General features: G+C 39.3%; 2 protein-coding genes across 2 annotated transcripts; one reads left to right on the top strand and one right to left on the bottom strand.

Moving 5' to 3' along the window:
• Positions 1 to 1642: 1642 nt before the first annotated feature.
• Positions 1643 to 9993, bottom strand: LOC139722971 (ubiquitin-fold modifier 1-like). Its single transcript, XM_071634254.1, has 5 exons — positions 9973 to 9993; positions 9822 to 9881; positions 6542 to 6599; positions 4307 to 4346; positions 1643 to 2064 (listed from the first exon to the last, which is right to left on the bottom strand). The coding sequence occupies exons 1-5, from the start codon at positions 9975 to 9977 to the stop codon at positions 1961 to 1963; spliced, it is 267 nt and encodes an 88-aa protein (XP_071490355.1). The 5' UTR covers positions 9978 to 9993; the 3' UTR covers positions 1643 to 1960.
• Positions 9994 to 12687: 2694 nt separating this feature from the next.
• On the top strand, positions 12688 to 19198 carry LOC139722982 (nucleoside diphosphate kinase B-like). Its single transcript, XM_071634264.1, has 4 exons — positions 12688 to 12889; positions 15964 to 16065; positions 17106 to 17165; positions 18681 to 19198. Exons 1-4 carry the CDS (start codon positions 12710 to 12712, stop codon positions 18849 to 18851), a joined length of 513 nt encoding a protein of 170 aa, XP_071490365.1. The 5' UTR covers positions 12688 to 12709; the 3' UTR covers positions 18852 to 19198.
• The last annotated feature ends 2055 nt before the right edge of the window (positions 19199 to 21253 follow it).

Below are 21253 nucleotides of genomic sequence, written 5' to 3' on the forward strand. Positions count from 1 at the left end.
GGCCTGACGTCTTTTACTACATACTGGCAGTAGCACATTGCTTTCTTCACTTTGCACCGTACAAGTTTACAATACATGTTGTACATGTAAAGTGTACCCCAATTTTGGGGGGAGAAAAATGAAGGGGGTTGTAAACCCCTACGGCACTTTTTTTTTCTTTTCTAAGATTGCATCAGGACAGTAAACCAAATACAATGTACACATGTAAGTGATGTACACAAGACAACTTTCAATGAATGGACAGTTACATTTTGTACACCAGAAACACCAACAACAATTTTTACAAAACCAGTTCAATTAGGGTTGTATGATAACAGAAATGCCTCTTTATGAAATTGCTGAAAATCTTGAATGGAATTAGCTACACATGGTCAACATCTGTCAACTACTAAGTGATCTCTGATTCTATATGCCTAGATTAAATACCATTTGTGTACCTTTAGCGCATTTTGGCTGCTTTCATCCTCGGCAATCAGAAGATATGTACATTGTATCAAATGAAAAAGGACAAAGAAATGTCATCAGCTACTGTACCTGGGTATTAACTATGTATCTTTCACAGACAACTGCTCACCCTTGAGTAAGTTTCATTAGATTTGGCAGATCTTTTCTTGAGCACACACTTCCTGCAGTTCACAGAGCATGTACAGTGCACTCCCGTTATTACGAACACAGTTATAACAAAATTCCGGTTACAACAAGGTAAAAATTAAGTCCGCAACATCCTCCTCTCCACGTTTTTTAAACAAAATTTTGATATAACAGACAAATTTTGATATAAGAAAAACAGCAAGCCCCAAGGACTTTGTTACAACAGGTTCGACTGTATAACAAAATCCTCTTAGACCAAGGTGATTTTACAGGCCCCAACTCCTTGCATTTCTTTGTGTTAACCATTGTATTGCAGTGAGAAAATACGATACAGGTAGTTGTCATGGTTTTTAGGTCTCGTAATATCAAGGTTCCCTGCTACCACTGTTAATATCCTGTTAATTGATTCCATTGTGCTTCGCTTACAACTGACAAAGCACTTTCATTAAAGATTGCATAAACATTAACAATTCTCTTAACTGATTTAATATTCATGTTTATGAATAATAAACAATGAATCACTCCAAGATCTGTACCAGGAGTGTTGTAAAATTCTTAGAATAATTCCTTTTCTTTTGAGTTGAGAGGACACCTTGAGGGTTAATATACTCTATTTAAAATCGGATCTTCATTCAATTAAAAGGTACGACAACATGACATGTGTGAAGTAATGATTACAAGAATAGCACAACTGGCATTCTAGCAGTCTAACTCCTCAAGGGCAGACACAATACGTACATGTATGGATGCGTGCATGTTCATCATCCATGGGCAGTCAAGCATACCATGTTCTTTTCTTTTTGCAAGTGTATATACACGCTTGTACTTGGGCTGGCCTCCAGACAAAAAAAAAAAGTCCAAGTACATAGTATAGCATGAATAATTTCTCTTTTCATTACCTTCTATTCCTTCAAAGTCTAAAAAATAAACATTAAAAAAAAATTAAATTATTTGAACCACAATAAAATGAATATTGGAAGTGCAGATTCAGCATTCTCCATAGAAAAAAAAAGAACAAGAAAAAACAAACAAACAAACACAGTGACTTCATTTAGCATGTGAGTATCTTGTATCACTGTATGCAACATGTGCCACTTCAATACTTGGAATGATGGCATCATTTGACACAACTGTTACTCCATTCACACTAATTACTCTCACACTCATATACATGTATTACGGACACTGAGGGCATGCAATAACTGATAAACAGGTTGTAACCATGACTATGTTTATTTTTGTTTTGTTTTTACAATGTATATATATCTATATGCATAATATGATAAAAATAAGAATAATATGACCTATTGTCAAGAGTCCTTGTCAGTTCAAAGTTAAACCGGCATGCTAGAATATTGCAGAACATCCATCATAGCTTTGTTCCAACTCTGTCCCTTGGTATAAGTCTCAGCTCTGATCCATGCTTGAGAAACACATTGCCTGCACTCTGCGCTGGATTGATTCCAATGCCATCTGAAACCATCAACGAAACACAATTTTAGAATGCGCACATTATCAGTTGAGAGTTGCTGAAATGTTTACTGAAATGGGATGGTACACTACATTGAGTAACCAGTAATTCAATTACGCTAGAAAGATTGATGTTTACAAACTGATGCACTTGCCAGAATATTCCAATTTCCTCCTTTGTTTTCTTTTCAAAGATTCAAAAAAGAAAGAAAGATGTGATTGAAAACATACAGGTCATTGACTATAGCTTATTGTAAATTGTGGTTGGACAAAATTAGCTCTGACACTTCATTGCTACTGAAAGACATGAAGCAAACAGGCTACCGGTAGTGTGTGTGTGTGTATGTGTGAATTTGTTGTTGTTGTTTTTTCTTGCTTAAAGGAGACCTCCGGATGATTGTAAGATTTTTACATTTGAACAACTATAAATTAGTTATACGGAGGACAAAGTTTCAGAATTTGTGATAATTGGGATGAAGAATAAGAATTTTTTCAAAATTTAGAACAAATTGCAATGAACAAGGATGATGACATGGCAGAGTCACCATAGGAATGTATGAGTTGGGGCTCAAGGAAGCAGAACAAAAGAAGAAGGCATGCATAGATTATACACAGGTGAACTCGCAAGCAAGCGGTATTGCAATGGAATTATACTGAGCACATTTCTGAAATATGTGAACCTCTTATGTCATCATCCTTGTTCAGTGTGATTTGTTTAAGGTTTTTCAAAGTATTGTTGTTCTGCTCAAGAACTACAATAAATTCCACAAATCTATACGTGGAGTTGTCGATTTATGTACTACATGATGTGAAATTATGAAAATCATCTGGAATGTCCCTTTAACCTATAATATCAGCTTCCTCCATGTTCTCCATAAACAACACTCATGAATGAGATATACTGTATACTATTCAAACAATTCTCCATCTCAACCAATACTACACCATCCCTTCAAGCACCGTATTACAAACCTAAATGCTTGAATAGTTAAGGCTTGAGAGTGCTAAGGGTGGGATTTCACGGAGCACGCAAACGATTTGCGAAGGACGCGAATGGCAAAATCAAGCATTCGTATTTTAGTCTGCAAAAGATCGCCAAACGAACGTGAGGGTTCGGAAGCGTTGTCAATTGTTGGCGAATGTCGTTTTTTACTTCGGCGATGATTTCAAAAAAGTTTGAAATTTTTTGCGAACCTTTTCCGCACATTTGGTCGTGATTTGCTCGTGAATTGTTCTCGAAAGTGTCTTCAAAGCCTCGTCATATGCGCAAGACCTTCGCAAGACACGCACGATGTTCGCAAAATGTTCGTGAAACCCCAAACAGACTCCGAAACTTTTGGAGAATGTCTCGCGTATGTTACGCGAAATCTGCGAAGCTTTTCCGATCATTTTACGACGTAATCGCAAACTGTTCGCGTACCTTTTGAGACATTCTCGCGAACGTTTGGCGCACGTTTGGGGATGTATGACCTATACGTTTTCTACAAATAAAAATCGTACCATACATCCAAACATCAAACAATAACAGTAACAAAAGATATTAAAGACTACCAAAGAAAAAGACATGTTTGATATACACAAAAAAAATCGCAGAATACACTTAATATTAATCTAAAGTATGCAAAATTTCATTTGAACTGTATATAGAGATTATGTTTTTGGAGGAACTGCAAAAAAAGAATCGAATGCTTTACTAGTGGAGATAGGACCTAGGGGGAAAAAATGTAGGCAACCAGTCGATAGAAAAATGAGAGAAAAAGAAAGGAGAAATAGAGGAAAGGAAAAAAAATCAACTCAAGTCAGCTTCCACCTCTCCTTGGGTACATTTTATCCCATGATTATTGAAAATTTTACGTTGTTCACATTTGCGTCGCGTGTTCTTCGTGTAGGTAACATACTGTACTTGAACAATGATACACACGACATTCGCACATACGTCGTGGAAACTTCGCACAAATTGCGCAAGAATAGTTTTCGGCTTCTTTGTCGGAACGCATTCGGAGAAAAACTTTTCCGAATGTTGGATTTTGTCATTCGCGTCCTTCGCAAATCGTTCGCGTGCTCAGTGAAATCCCGCCCTTAGAGTCACATAACAGGATGTGAGCAGTAAAGATCTGCATGGAATTATGACTTGATGCCCTTAATCAAGCTGACATTCAGAAAAAAAAAAAACATAATCCCCTTCCCCCACAAAAATAGCACCCCCTTAGTACATGGCAAAGATGATTGGTTCTTAAAATCTTACCATTTGTGATGATCGCACTAGTGGCCGGAGGAACTCTGAACTGTTGAAAAGAAAGGAGAAATATGAAAAGTAGAAATATGCGGTAGTTCCATTCTTTTTTAAATGTAAAAGAGATGAGGGATACAAATGTACATGTTATTGTATATGCAGTTCATACTGCTGGCAACTGCAATACTTTTTTTTCCTGCCAAATAAACTCTGTGACACTCACTTTAGGAACTTGGACATTCTGTGTGCACACATTACATTGTAAGGTTTTGAATAATTCAGAATAGAGTCTTGCACATACACTAATCATCCTGATGAAGTGATTTATTTCATTTATTTCTGATTTATTTTATTCATTCCTGATGTGATTTATTTTATCTATTCCTAATGAAGTGATTTATTTTTAGAGGTGGGCTATAGAGGGTGACATTTTCAGAACATGCTCATCACACCTTAGTTTGATGACTTTTTTGCCTACTGACACCATTTTTGAAAAAAGAACGAAAAAAAATGCAAAATCCGGGGTGCCCCGGCCGAAATCGTAAAAAATCCAAGATGGCCGCCGTTTCGGCTTTAAAAAGACATTTTTGGCCGTAACTTGGCTATTTGTTGGTCTATTGTGATGATTTTGGTGTTTAACCCTATGTTTTAGGGGTCAAAGAAATGGATTATCATGATAATTTTAGTGGAAAACCTAAGCTTCTACATGAAACTAACCTTTTACCCATATTTAGGGTTAAATTTCCTTCTCCTTTACCCCTACCCCAACCGCCATTTTTTGCCTTTTTTTTCCGCATTTTTTTCAAGTCATGTTAACTACCATACTTTTAATAACAAGTTCTAGCAATCCATTTTTTTTTCTACTGACAATACAGCAAGAAATATACAAATAACTTATGGTATACATGTACATGTATGTGTCATGCCAATACTGGTATGTGGCTGGTGCATTCAGAATGCATGGTAACTGTGGAACCAGTATGAAATACTGTATCTGCTTTATAGTGACCATTAACATTTTGGTCCTAAGACTTTTAACAATATAGATAAATAGATATAGAATAAATGTTCCTTCTCCTTTACCCCTACCCCAACCGCCATTTTTTGCACTTTTTTCCGTATTTTTTTCAAGTCATGTTAACTACTTCCATACTCTTAATAATAGTTCTAGCTATCAATATGGTGTTTTCTTGCAATACAGAAAGAAATACGAATAATTTACATTATACATGGTTTACATGTGTCATGCACTACAGGTGTGAATACCAAATGTTTATCAGCACTACAAAGCAGATACAGTATAAGCACTGGCTTCTGTTACAATGTACCATGCATCCTGAATGCACAAGCCACACTATATACCGACATGTGCATAACACATACATGTATGTAAACCATGTGTAAGCTATTTGTTATTCTTTATTATTCTATTTATTTATATTGTTAAAGGTCTTAGGACCAAAATTTAATGGACACTATAAAGCAGATACAGTATCTAATACTGGTTCCACAGTTACCATGCATTCTGAATGCACCAGCCACATACCAGTATTGGCATGACACATACATGTATACCGTAAGTTGTTTGTATATTTCTTGCTGTATTGTCAGTAGAAAAAAAAAATGGATTGCTAGAACTTGTTGTTAAAAGTATGGTAGTTAACATGACTTGAAAAAAATGCGGGAAAAAAAGGCAAAAAATGGCGGTTGGGTAAGGGATAAAGGAGAAGGAAATTTAACCCTAAATATGGGAAAAAGGTTAGTTTCATGTAGAAGCTTAGGTTTTCCACTAAAATTATCGTGATAATCCATTTCCTTGACCCCTAAAACATGGGGTTAGACACCAAAACCATCACAATAGACCGAAAAATCGCAGAGTTATAGCCAAAAATGTATGTTTAAAGCCAAAACGGCGGCCATCTTGGATTTTTTACGATTTAGGCCGGGGCACCCCGGATTTTGCATTTTTTTCGTTCTTTTTTTCAAAAATGGTGTCAGCAGGCAAAAAGTCATCAAACTAAGGTGTGATGAGCATGTTCTGAAAATATGACCTAAAATTGACCCTCTATAGCCCACCTCTATTATTTTGTTTATTTTTTTTCTCCTTTGTAATCTAAATTTTCTTTAAAGGAAAACAAGATATTAGTATAAATCATAGTAGGTATTAGGCGTAAATATTCACAACTGAATGACACATAACTCAAAATCAAAATAACAACAACACAATGATGTAATTTCTCCACTCACCTCTTCTGCTGCAAATTTGAGAACAGCAGTAAAAGGAGTAGCCTCCGGTACACTCAGTCTATCACAGCAAAGAGAGGAAAATAATGGTAGATTTATATTTAAACACACATACTACAAAAGCAGCACAAAAATTACACAAAACTCTGTTTAGTGAAGTAACAAATAACTTGATAACTACAAGCAACTACAATACATGCACTTTCAAAAGCCAAAGAAGAGGGAAGTACAGAGCACAAAATTTTTATCACAAAGACCCTGACCCTACAGACTAGAGCTAGTGATAGTGTGCACAGTGGACTCCTGTTATACAAAGTTCTCTGGACCTGGTTGTTGTTTTTTTTTTGTTATATCAAAATTTCACAACCAAACAAATAAACAATAAAAAACCCAAACGCGTGGCAGAGCAGGTATTACTATTAAATAATGTTATGGCCTGAATTTTTACTTCATTGTAACCGGGATGTTGTTAAAATCCTGTTCATTATAATGGAAGTGCTTTGTAACCACAAAATAAATGTACTAAAGAAGAGGTTTAGAAAAATAATGTAATTGTAAATCTTTATTTTGTTCCACCTTAATACTTTTTAATATTAAAATAATCGGCATCAGCACCGTGCACCCGTACCAAGGTATGAACGTGCGCAAAAATACATTGGTTTCTACACAAAGCAGGCCATCAAATTTTGGATAGCGTTGTTGTCGAATCATGGGCTGGTGGCTTGTGTGTACAGACTCTCTTAATAAGAATTTGAATTATCATTCATGAACAATCATTTTAATGACTTTTTATAATGTGCTTTTTCATGCTTTCTTTAATACTCCAGGCATAAATTCTGCAAACAACCCATGCCCACTCAAATTATGCAGCTTTTGTGGTGATCATGCACATTAACTATTGTATGACAATGTTTTCATTATCGTGAAATAGGTCCACACTTCATTCACCGCCATTCATTTCGTCATATGATATAGCTGGGGCATGCCTAGACAGAAAGATCCGTCTGTCCGGAGGACTCTTTTTATATTTTGCCATTAACGCTGTCCTCCGTATACAGACTGAAGGTTGCAGTACCCATTGCTGTGTGGATGTTCTTAACCACTGTCTCTATGGAAAATTGGGTGAGGTACCTCACCCTTCTCGATTGCGTCTAATTCACGGCCCTAGGTCGGCAAATTTAAGCTTGTATAGTGAAATTTGCTTTTTAAGAATACATTACACTCACCAGATTAATGAATAATCCAACATTTTAGTAGAATTTTCAACGTAAAACACAGCCTGTCGCGTCGTCACGTTCAAACTGCAGAAACATACACTATGAATCTATTAGCCAATCACATGCGAGGTAGTTTCTACGTGTTTGTTTTACTAAAACACGTACCTCGCATGTGATTGGTTTACAGATTCAAAATGGCGACTTACAGCTTGCGAACGGCGATGTTGCGATATCGATAAAATTTCTGCGTTATAACCGAGTTTATGTGAGTATTTCGATTGCACAATGTGAGAAATTTATCCCAAATATTGCTGCATAATGTGTCATGTCATGTCAAACTTGTTTGAATGTAAAAAAGCAGTCTGAAATTTGGTTTATCGTAACGTTTGATCTGTGCGCGACTGCTCCACACAGGAGCCGCAATCATTGACTTCGGTCTGTATATGGAGGGGATCCGTGAAGCCAGACGCAATCTCCGCGGAACATTCCCCGACGGACAGATACAGACCGATCTTTCGGTCAAGGGCATGCCATGGGCCCATATCAGTCCGGGAAACCCGCTCATGAGGACCGCCCCCGCGTACGAGGATGGTCCCTCCTCACGAGGACCTCCCCCCGCCTCATGAGGCCCCCCGGGGAACGCCTCATGAGGCCCCCCATTCACTTCTTATTCATCTCACATCTGACGTATAAATTGTCGCAACTTTGCACGGTGATTTTTTGTTACACACACATGTCCACTATCCATGATGAAAAGAAGAAAAAATCCTGTCTGTTTTTTTTTTCAAAAATCGAGTTTTAATCAACCGATGCAGAGCGCCCATCAAAACACGGGCGCCAGCGCGTTCGCACAATGCAAGACTGCCGCACCTAGCGGCCTGATCCGACTAAATATTTTCGATGCTTTTTTCTGCGGCTCTCACCTCTCCGCGCACGAATCAGCCTCGTGAAGCTGAAGTCTGACATCTTTTTACACAAATAATCACTTTGTAGGTATGACGAGTTCACTTTCTTTGTCAATTCCGCCCACGATTCCGCCGCCCGCTTACCGTTTGGGCGCTTTCTCTGGAATCATCCCGCGACGCGACGTACGTCGCATCACATCACGCATCCAACACATACCATTCTGGTATGTGCTGGATGCGTGATGTGATGCGACGTACGTCGCGTCGCGGGATGATTCCAGAAAAAGCGCCCAAACGGCGGAATCGTGGGCGGAATTGACGAAGAAAGTGAACTCGTCATACCTACAAAGTGATTATTTTGCTAACAAACTGGAGTATGTCATGTACCCACCTACTCTATCAGTGTGGAATAGTAATTTGGAATATATGGACAAGATCAGGTTAGTACTGATTTAATTTTTCTCGTTACGAATTTGTGTAAAAAGATGTCAGACTTCAGCTTCACGAGGCTGATTCGTGCGCGGAGAGGTGAGAGCCGCAGAAAAAAGCATCGAAAATATTTAGTCGGATCAGGCCGCTAGGTGCGGCAGTCTTGCATTGTGCGAACGCGCTGGCGCCCGTGTTTTGATGGGCGCTCTGCATCGGTTGATTAAAACTCGATTTTTGAAAAAAAAACCAGACAGGATTTTTTCTTCTTTTCATCATGGATAGTGGACATGTGTGTGTAACAAAAAATCACCGTGCAAAGTTGCGGCAATTTATACGTCAGATGTGAGATGAATAAGAAGTGAATGGGGGGCCTCATGAGGCATTCCCCGGGGGGCCTCATGAGGCGGGGGGAGGTCCTCATGAGGAGGGACCATCCTCGTACGTACGCGGGGGAGGTCCTCATGAGCGGGTTTCCCGGACTGATATTGATAGATATGGGGACAAGCTTCTTTCAACCTCCATTCTGCCATCCCATTTTTTGCACAGTCGGTGTTACACGTCCATTAACATTATTTATTTGAATCCTGATTCCTGGCCTGGCCACTGCACTACACATCATCCAGCCATGCACGCATCCACATGCCACAGCACAGGGTCAAGAAACCAAATCAGCAACATAATAATCAATGTGTGGGACCACATTGTGTAGAGAACATATGTTTATCTACTCACACTTTGAACGGTAATTTCGGATCCGACGTTAAGGTGATCTTGAATGTTACTTTGTTAGACCTGGATAAAAGAATAGAAAAGAATAACGTTGTACAAACATGCAAATATCCGAGGTAAAGTGTATATTCAGGATAATACGACAACAACTCACGCCATGTTGCAGTTCTCCACTTCGCCGTTGGCACTACTTTATGCAGGGAATGCATAGCGCATGAAGATGCAAGAGAATACATGTACCATGGAGCTACAGCTCCATGCATGTACTGCAGTATTGCCCTGCCTGTGTGTAAGTGATAGGCGGGCGGTGCGGTGAGGTGTACGTCAGCACACGTGTGCGTTTATCTCTGGCAATTCACCTGCCCCACCCCCACTACCACCGCACCCCACCTGCACCCCCATCATCACAACCCACCTCCACCACCCCCGGCCTACCCACCCCGTATACGGTATGTACCCCTCGACCGTCTTCGACGCCCTCGCCTCCAGCTCAGCATCCACATCTTTAAAGAAAAAAGAAAAAAAAAAGAAAAGAAATGGGATCTCCTTACCATGATGAGGAGGGGCTATGACGGCGCGCCGGCCCCACTTTAAAAAAAGAAGAAGGGGGGGGGGGGGGGCGAGGGGGCACTTCCAGGTTTCATGATCTAACAAGCAAGCAGCAAAAATAAATAAATAAATAAATGAAAGGTCTTCAGCACTAAAACAAAGCCTTACCACGCTCACACTTTTATATCTGATGACATAAATGGTACCCTGTGGTACCAAATGAAAATGAGCCATTTTGTTGAATTATTATTGGTTGCACCCTGGGTTGCCAAAAAAGTGGGAAATTATTTTGGTGCTGGAGTTCTTTCTAGTTCCGCTTATGCACTTTTGCACTAAAAAAAAAAAAAAAAAAAAAAAAAAAAAAAAAAAGAGAGAGAGGGGCCAAACTGATGATACCCTAGGCTAGCTAAGTAAATGTGCAAAAAAAAAAAAAAAAAAAAAGTGTGGGGGGGGGGGGGAGATTTGGCCCCCCGATTCCGCCGGCCATGTATGATTACTGCAGGCCCTAACAAGCGGGTGCGTCGGGTTCGTATAGGCACCCCAAAAATGTGCACAGTTCCAGTTTTTTGCAACGTGCTAAAGAATGTATAGGCCTAATGATAGCCCAATCACCCCACCCACTAGTCCATTGGGTAACTTTACTTTATTATTATTATTGTTTAGTTAGGCCTATTCATTGTGTTCTGTATTCTACACCTCACACAATTTTACATTCCATTTGATTTCATTGAAATAGAACTTCCACACAAAACAGGACAGTCAATTTGTGATAAAAATAAACAAATAAAAGCAAATAAATGTTATAATTTGAAGAAACTATAGGAGCCTACTAAAAAGCACAAGCAGAATGTATTGTCTGCATTTATTATTCAAGAGTTTAGAACAATGTATCACTGATAAAAAATGTGTAACTTGAGAGATGAATGAAACGCCTTTGTAAGTACATAGGTCCCTATACTCCGTACTGTATAAATATAAATGCACGCATATTTTATCTATCGCGACCCGACCACAAAAGCACATGACATCAATACCCAATATCCTTCTGTCAGGATTTTTTTTTTAATGACATACAAATGCATGTCAAGTTGTGTTGATTTATGATACCCTCAACACCAATTTTGCAGTGAAACAAATATCTAGAAACACTTAATCCATATATTTTTGAATAATTTTTCTTATATTTTTCTTAAGATTACTTGCATACGCCCCCCCCCAAAAAAAAAAACAAAAACAAACAACAACACACACACACACACGCACACCTTGCAAACCAAGATTCTGGTCGTGACATCATTTGTCAATCATTGCTGAAGTACTGCTGCTGTTGTACTGACAAAAGACATTGTCCTGAATGCACCTTCCCCTCAGCATAACTTGCATGTTTCTGTGATATTTAGTGTGACTAACAAAAGACATGGCGAGGAAACATGCACTATGCTCGTTCTCTGGGAGGGTGTATTCATAATCATAGTACTAAGTAGTAGGCCTACTTTAGCAATGATTGACAGATGAGACCACAACCAGAATTTAATCTAACATCACATCGCATCCTGGTCGCTGCTGAAGAATGCGATGACTAACCTGTTTGGTGTCTTGCTTCTAAAACATGCGCTTAATTTCCTCGCCAGTTAGGTTTTAATCTCATATATATACATACATATATATATATATATATATATATATATATATATATATATATATATACATATATTGTAGGCATATCCAAGTGATCGGAAGAAAAATATTTAAAGATATATGGACTGCTTCTAGTATTCGTTTCATCGCAAAAGTGATGTTGAAGGTATTATGAATCAATACAAATTAACATTCTTTCATTTTTTTTTTAATACTTTTAATGCTCTCGATCCTCCTGACATTGTTTTCCCTTACTTTTGGGACCACATCGCTGAATTTCAATTCTAGATTGTAAAAAGCTTCCTCATGTGACCCCGTGAGTAGCTCCCCCTTTGTTACCCCCACCCCACACCCCCACCCCACGGTGAGATGTATAGAGGTGTCTGGCTGCCAGTGTACACGTGGTACGAAAATTAGTGTGTGTTTGCTCCGCGTGGGTGAACGTGATTGTGCGCTCGTCATTGTGCGACTTTTCCGTAGCTAGCTCGTCCGCTCCGCGTATGCGCATCAATATGCACATGGCACACACCTTTACTGCACAGATAATGCACGAAAATTTCAACTCACAGTGCTTTGCTTTGTACTTGGTGTGTGTGCCGCGCCGGTAAATGAATAGGCTTATGTGAACAGTTACACACTGTCCGTAGAGCTAAATAGAGGTCAGCGTAAAGTCTCTCTTGCAACTAACGCTTCGTGTATCCCACATGGTCTGCACTCTGCTCTCTGTATTTTCTGCATTTTCTGCATTGATAAACGACACAATGGCGGCAGAGCGTACTTTCATCATGGTAAAGCCTGATGGAGTCCAGAGGGGACTCATCGCAGATATCGTCAAGCGTTTTGAACAGCGCGGATATAAGATGGTTGCTGCAAAATTCATGAAGGTAAATAAATTAGCAATCCTAATTTGGTACATCCGTATCCGTTCACCATGATGTTCATCACATGCAATGTTCACATGTTAGAAATAATGGTCTTGAATACTAACGCGATAACGTTAGAGTCTGGCTAGTTAGCTTGTAGAAGTAAATTAAATTTAATCCCTTTTACAGCTCATTCAATTCCGAGTAAAGAGTGTCTATACCAGTATTTGAATTTACTAAGTAAAAGATCTAGATCTATATAGATCTAGGCCTACCTATTTATGCGATGATGACGCACGCCCACCCAGTAAAGTTGAAGATTGTCATTGACATTTAACAGTTACAGTGTATGCCCATTTTTCTTCTTCTTTTTTTGACTTCCTCCAGTCCTTGAGAACTGCGTTAGATTCGCAGAAATTTAGTAAAACACTGATTGTCTACTAATGTGGTCATCAGATCATGACATAGACACTAGGTCAAGCCGGAGACAAGAGACAAGAATCAACACAATAATTAAATAGAGCAGGAGAAATGAGGAAGACGAGATGAAGCAACAGATCAAGCAGCAGGTATGAAGAGGTTATAATGTCATGATAGTCATGAGCAATGAGCGGATCACATGCAATACAGCCAGGAAGCAAAGGAACTTGATGTGGAGAATTGAAGATTCTTCCCGGGAAATATTGGGGTCACTTGTTCCGGTGAGTATGACTCAGGCTGGCAGCTGTGAGTGTGGCTTGCTTATCTTGGGGTGTCCGGGAGAGCAATTTCCGTAATCTTTCTGGTAGGTGTGCGAGTTATATCTCCCTCTCCCGTGTACAACACGCATTCCCCAAGGAGATGTGTGATGGTCTCATCTTTGGGCATCTGACAGGGGCATCTAACGTTAGTAATCTGTAGCTTCCCAACCAAAGTTAGATGGATGTTACTTACTACTTAGTGGGATAGACTCCACAAAGCAGCTGACACTTAACTGGTACTGCCTGTTGAAGCGAATGCAAGTCGAGTCTGGCGGGGAGGAGGGTACCTGGTAGTAAGTTCTAGTAACCTGAGAGGGGTCCAAGGAACTGAGAAGGTAAAGTGTGGACTAAGTGGCCATTGCCTCTTTGGATTTGTCTTCTCTGTGACCCATGACTGCTGCACTAGTGATCCTCTTCCACTGCTGGAAAGTGGTGGGCATGTTCATGACATCTTCTAAGGGTGGAAGATTGTACTGCTGAAGAAGGGTCTTGAAGGCTTTGGTTGTTTTGGAGCCCGGGTGATGGCACAGTATACACGTGCTGAAACAAACGGTACTCGACCCTGTTGGGTGTTAGTGTAATCAACTTCCCGAGCAGCCTGAGCCGGAGTATGGCTATCTTGTCTGAAACATTGGGAAGCCTGGTCAATATGTGCACAGATTCGTTGGCTGTGGATCGAGGAAGTCCTAGCAGGGTTTTGAACAAGGTCTCCTGGGCCTTGTCTAGGTGATTCATAGATTGCCTTTGCGAGGTACGTTACCTCAGTTCCGTAGGTCATACGCGGTAGGCAGAAGCACTCCCACAGGGATGGTATGACTGTTGGTGTGAGTCCCATGCGGAAGGTGCCTAGTCCTGTAAGTGCGTACAGAGCCTTGTTGGCAGTAGAGATCATCTTCGGACTTTGGTCATGGTTACCAAGTAGAACGGATAATACCAATACCTGTGGTATGCTATCTGATCCAAACTGCCACAGGTGTGTTATCTGAGGACCTGGACCAGTGACGGTGACGGCACTCTTGGCAGCATTGATAGTGTATCTCCACTTAGTGGAGTATTCATACACTATCTGGAGCATGCTGTTCAGCTCATTTGCTGACGTTGCAACAAGAGCAACATCATCTGCCAGAACATTCATTGTGAAAGATCAGCTGTGGGGTGGGGTATGTGTGCAGGGCAGGTAGGCCCGGCCTCTCTGCTCTAACACATAACGTTAGAGCCTACTAACGACTGGATTGTGATACTGATCAATTCTACCAGCCGAGATATACGAGAGTTACGTTTGGGTAACAATATGTTAATAATATATAATAGAATAATATTAAAAAGTGTGTGAAACTCAGAGGTGCAAGTAAAAGTAATTTAAGGCTGGTCAGTTCAAGTGAGTTTACACTACAGCCTGGTACAGGATACATTTACATCATACAAATTCATACACCAGGAACCAAATTCCGGCAGGCAGCTAGTACGAGCTACTTCTTAAAGCTGGGAAGGCAGTTGAATGAAACTTATGAAAGATCGGTCTGTAGGACTCAAGAGTAAAATAGTTTCTACCCAATATGTGGCAGGGTGCCTACATGTAAATTTAAATTTATTTCTGGCAGGGACACTTTTATTAATAATAAAACAGCTATTAAATGAACATCATGTGTGCTTAGTCCCACTTTAAAACACAAGCAGGAGTTTTCGGTCTACTCGCAAGTGTTATGGGCAGTGACACCTGATTGGGCCTCTTCATCAAAAAATAAAATGGCCCTTTCCGCAAATAAGCGCTCTGTACGAAGCCTGCTGCAAACAAGCTATTTTACTCTTCCCGGTCGTTGAGATTTGTTGCGCAGAGATTACGCCGACTTACAGAATCCCCTCCTACCTGTGGCTTCAAGGGCCAGAAAAGTTTTAAAAAAAGAAATGATGAAAGACTCCTCTGGATAGACAGGTTTTTTTGTCTAATGACCGGTGACCCCCTTGCTACAAAATGTGTGACCCCCTGTAACTAATAGCTCATGACTGCCGATGTATGCTTTCTCAACAGAGTCTCTGAATATACATTGTAACACAGTATGGTACGGTTCGATTTGGTTCAGTTCACTTTGGTTCACCTTTGAGCGCTTGAACGCACACTTTTTCATAGATCTGTAGATGTAGACCATTTATGCAAATCTGCTGAGATAATGTCATTTAACGCCTACTCAAGTTCTCTGATTAAAAAACAAAACAAAACAAAGATCTGTGGTAATCCTTGGTAAATGATAAAGCAACAACTTTCTAGCCTTCCCTAACCACCCACCCTCCCCACCCCCCCCAAAAAAAAAAGAGACAAAAAAAAAATGAAAATTTTCCATGTTCCACTCATAACAGGCAGAGGAGGCTCTCTTGAACCAACACTATGGAGATCTGAAGGAAAAGCCATTCTTCCCTGGTCTTATCAAGTTCATCTCCAGTGGACCAGTCTTTGCCATGGTAAGCCAAACTCAATCACCAGAAAGAAAGTAGTCATATTGTCTTGCTTTCATTTTTTTTTCTTTTATTATCTTCGTCTATTGTATTCCCCAGGATTTTGAAGGAAACAAAACCCAAAGAGAAATTTGGATCAAGTGAAAGCAGCAACATTAGTACTTTAATGAACACATCAGGGAAAGTTTGAGAAAAATTTGACAATCGATGCAAAACTTATGAATTTTAAAAGTTTTGGTGTTGGAACCACTGGATAAGAAGACTACATGAGTTTATTACATGTGTGGACAACAATATAAAGAAAAAATATAGAGAAAATTCAACATGATTTCACTTTCTTAGCGTAATGAAAGACCACTTCACTACTACTCAACTTCACTTCACTAGTACTACCCTTAACAAATGTCAGTACAAAGAATCAAATTGATGGAGTGTAATTTTCATGAAAAAATGAATTTGTGTGGAATTCTCTTGAACTCTTAATAGTCTCCTTATGAGTCATGCTATTCCGTCATTACAATACCAAAACCGTAAAGATTAATATATTTTGCATTGATAGTCCGATTTTCGAAACACTCACTGATGTGTCTACTAATACTGCTGCTTACACTCAATTCACATTGCTCTTTGGGTTTTGATTTCCTTTAATAAAACCTGTTCAGTATTTCATTACTTAATTTGTTATTTTTTTTTTTTTTTTAGTTTGAAGGACTATTAATTAACTCGTAGGGCCCAATGTTAAGTTTTTATGGCGCATTTCGATTATGGTTCATAACTTTTAATCCCTTTGTCCGTTTGCTTGGATGGTAAATGTCCCTTAGGGAGTTGGAGGTCACCACAAGGTTGAAGGTCATAGGCGGGTCAATGAAAATCTGGGAGTTAGAAAAACATTAATTTCTTCTACGCAAGTGGGCAAGACACAATTTGGCACTTGCCTTGTCAGGGTTAAATCAGTTACTTAGCAGATTTTCGGCACAATGACGTGTGTGTTTCATTGAACGTAAACAAGTAACATGTTGTTATTGACATTCTTTTGTACCTTCTAGGTGTGGGAAGGAAAGGATGTCGTGAAGCAGGGACGTGCAATGCTTGGCGAGACTGATCCGGTGAGTGTTTTGGCAGGCACCTGCTTGCTGCCTTTTAGTTTGGAGTTTATATTGCCCTGCTGGATACACCTCTGATTTTATCCCTTGACAGGACATGTTCCCTGGTGGTGTGTAAACAGCTCATTTTTACTACCGATTATACTAGCATCAAGCCATCCACTATTTTAGCTATGCTTGGAGTCCAGTCTTGTGTCTCCCTTATGTCCTGTGTTAATCTTATTAAGAGTTCAAGGTAAAAGTGTAAGGGGTATAATATGACAAACATTTGTACCTATAAAGTCTCCCCCAACCCCCACCCCATGGCCCGCTTCATGCATGCTTACCCGTCCAGCAATCATTTTCTCATACCTCCCAGGAAACAACAACAACAACTATGAATTAATAATAAACAGTTAATAGGAGCCTGTAAATGCTGAACTAATGGTGCAAGTAACATTTATGGTCAACCTTGTCCCCACTCTTTTTTTTTTCTATTTGTTGGCAGAGGATACCTACATGTACATGGCTGTATTTTACTATACATCTGGAATATCTCGTATTGCATTGTATACATAACATGTATAATCTGAAGAGGTGTCTAAAAATTGTGCCATCAACTATTAAGTCATGTCAACCATACATCTCATTCTAGACTCATTCACTTTAACCCACATTTGGGCAAAAAATGCTCAAAATGATGTCTTTCATGCCTATCTTCCTTCAAGAATAGATAGGAAAGTACAATTGTATTTTATACAGTAATGTTATATATTTTGTGAGGTTGTTATTTTTGCAAATTTTGCAAGTCGGGTGCTATAATTAGTAAATTTTACAAGATGCAAAATTTTCAACTCTGGAGTCTGGACATGAATGGGATGTGCATGCGTACAGTACATTTCACCATTTTGAAGAAAAATTCGAAAAAAAACTTGCTAAAATCCCCAACAACTTGGATGCAAGTCCCGGTTAATCCCAGGTACCCAGGGGTCAGGACTGTAGTTGACAAATCATGTGTATTGTATAGCATACAATCTATCAATTTATCTGCATAGGTCATATGTGTGTAGGAGAAGGTGACTTATTCTTTGGCTATGGTGAGCAGATGCTTCCCCTCCATTGTGGAATACATAGAAAGGCACTTAGTGACTACAAATACACTGAATATTCAATGACAAAAAGATTAAAGTTGGTGTAAATGTGAGTTTACAAAATAATACACATGCAAAATTTCTACAACCATATTAAACACTGTCTGAATTCTTACATATGATGGAGGCATGCTAAAAAGACAAGTTTCACACCCACATGTGGGGCTTAGTGTGGTAGAAACGTCTGTGGTCTTACATGTGTGTACACTGTATTCATGAAGTAACCTATGGATCTGTTTTAATGCGATATTATTTTTATACAAAAAATGTGGCTCACCTGTACTTGAAATGAATTCTGAATTATGGGAAGCAAATTTGAGTTGGTACTTACAGTTTTCTTGAGCATCTCTTGTTACATTTGGTGATCACTTTTTTGTTATTTGCACAGCTCAAGTCTAAACCAGGCTCCATCCGTGGGGATTATTCCATCGATCTGGGCCGTAACATCTGCCACGGCTCAGACAGTGTCGAAACAGCCAAGAAGGAGATCGCTCTGTGGTTCAAGCCGGAGGAGGTCTTGGACTGGACGCTCCCTACTTACGGCAGTATATATGAATAGAGCTGGCCTCTCTAGAGAGCCTCAATCTCAGAACGATTCCATATCAACATTGCCCTACACTGGAACCCGTTAACACTCAGTGAAAAACAGAGGAATTGGGTATTTTGTTTGTAATCCTTTATACACCGCACAAAACCCAAGACTTGACACAATCTCAAAACGTGGGACATAAAACTTGGTGTGCCATTGTGATTCTGTTCATCCATGTGTACAATGTATCACTGCATATGACAAATATAAGACACACACACACACATGGACATTTATATGTATTTTTGTGGTAAATTTATGGCAGTAGATACTTGGAAGAGTTGTGAATATTTCATGCTCTAGGTGTACAGTGGCAGACTGAAGTCACTTTGCACAAAGGCATTGATGATGTGTGCCCATCTGCTTTAACACATCTCATGGCACAGTGATGCGCATGAAGCAAAATCTCTCAGTTTCTCAGTGCATGGATGATGGTTCACCGATCATATGCTCGTTTGCAAAATTAAGTGTGCCATATAAAGTGGTCTACAAATGGGTAGAAAGCAAATATACATGCAACAACGTCTGTAATGGCAAAGTATCTTATGATCCCAAAGTATGTTATCTAGGAAAAAAAGTTCAGATTGCAGATTGTCCATACATCTTGGAATGTTAGGTGTCTCTAGTCTATTTACAAAACATTTCTCTTTTCTTGTGTTTGTCAGTGCCGTGCACATCTTAGATGTGAATACGCTGAAGTTGGTAAACCTCTTCGTGTCCACCAATCATGTCTCGTTGATTTATTTGTATGTTTCAGGGAGAGATTTATGTCTTACTATTGATATGCACTGTATCGTGCCTAAACTGTCAAACAGAAATTAATTTCAAAGGAATTGTTTTATTTCCAAAAGTGCTCGTAGGTAGCCTGTTGGCAAAGGTTTCGACCCGTTTGGTCTACTTAAATGCTTGTACAATCTTAAGTCAGTTGCTGTAAGTGAAAAACGAAAAGGAAAAAAAGGTAAAACCTGCTAATTAATATGTAGTTGAATGTGTAACCTGTATGAATTTGAATCAAGTTTAACATTAAAATACCACAATCAATCTGTATGCCTGCTGGAACAGTAGATTGTGTTTTGTTTAGCTCTGTGGTATGTGTGCACTGAATCTGCAGAGAGAGAGAGAGAGGGGAGACATTAAACTGACTACCATGTGAAACATACATTCAGTGTACAAAACAGTATACAGTCGACCTTGTTTAAGTCAACCTCACATAAGTCAATCGCCGAAGTTGAAGGCCTTGTCAAGTCCTCTTCGCTTTAAATTCTATTGATTTCAATCCCTCACAAGTCAAAATTTTCTCTTAAGTTGAAGATCCATTTCTTTAGTCGAAATAGATTTGACATAGGCAAGGTTGACTGCATTTTGAGGAAGAGAGGTTTGCAGTAATGCTACATATGGTCCTTAAAGGGAAAAGATACCAAGTGGTAAGTACATCAGGTCGTCTCAAATCATCTCGAAAACCATGCCCATGACTGTAATTATGTTAGAGGTATTGTAAGATAACTCTCCTGAAAATTTTGAAAGGACTGGCGAAAGAAGACCCTAGAAAAAGGAGAGTGGAGGAGGGAAGTGACCAGGAAGAGTTTAAGGAAGACATCTTGGCAACAATTTTCCAACTTTTTCATCTCCTTTCCGTATATCTTTCTCCTCCCAATGGCCACTGAACCCTTTCAAACACAATTCTCACTTTGTTCTTCCATACTACATGTACTTAACTCTCCATGTTTCCTATTCTCCCGTCTCCACTAGACTGCCCCTAAACTGTCACTAAGATCTCTTCCTTGGTCGCTTCCCTCCTCCACTCTCCTCTTTCTGCGGTTTTCTTCCGCCAGTCCTGTCAAGGACCACATACATGTAGCATTACTGCAAACCTCTCTTCCTCAAAATGCACAGTCAACCTTGCCTATGTCAAATCTATTTGAACTAGAAAAAAGAAATAGCTTCAACTTAAGAATATTCCTTATTTCTTTTTTATTCGATTTTGTCAATTTATTAAGGAGCATTCTGTAGGAAATACATGTATAATACATGTACAAAGCTGACCGTTCTGCACTAATGATCAACAGATAAAAACAGCAAACTGTACTGTGGGTAACAAAGAAGCTTTATTGAGCTGGGCAGTTCCTCCTCAGGTAGTGACATCTATTCTTGTATGACTTCTCACAATAATATCAAACATGCAGTGTATGGCTTTTGAATACAGAAGCCCCATGATAAAGAATAGGCCTATGACCCACACAAACATGTCGTTTACTATGTGTACATGTACATGCTTCATACATGTTGTACCATGAATTTCATCAAGGTAGTGAAAAGACACAACACAGTACACTCATTTATCCTTAGATGACTGGGAAATGCAAATACCGGAA

This window comes from Diadema antillarum, unplaced genomic scaffold, assembly GCF_040938485.1.
Source record: "Diadema antillarum isolate AM-2024a unplaced genomic scaffold, OU_Dant_1.0 scf00000014, whole genome shotgun sequence".
In the NCBI taxonomy this organism is placed as follows: Eukaryota; Metazoa; Echinodermata; class Echinoidea; order Diadematoida; family Diadematidae; genus Diadema; species Diadema antillarum.

Bases quoted from the DNA above. Each gene is read 5' to 3' on its own strand.
- LOC139722982 (XM_071634264.1), top strand. From the start codon at position 12,710: ATGGTCTGCACTCTGCTCTCTGTATTTTCTGCATTTTCTGCATTGATA. The intron at 12,890-15,963 runs GTAAATAAATTA...CACTCATAACAG, and splicing joins TTGCTGCAAAATTCATGAAG to GCAGAGGAGGCTCTCTTGAA. The intron at 16,066-17,105 runs GTAAGCCAAACT...TGTACCTTCTAG, and splicing joins GTGGACCAGTCTTTGCCATG to GTGTGGGAAGGAAAGGATGT.
- LOC139722971 (XM_071634254.1), bottom strand. The intron at 6,600-9,821 runs GTGAGTAGATAA...TTGCTGTGATAG, and splicing joins CCGAAATTACCGTTCAAAGT to ACTGAGTGTACCGGAGGCTA. The intron at 2,065-4,306 runs GTAAGATTTTAA...TGATGGTTTCAG, and splicing joins TAGTGCGATCATCACAAATG to ATGGCATTGGAATCAATCCA.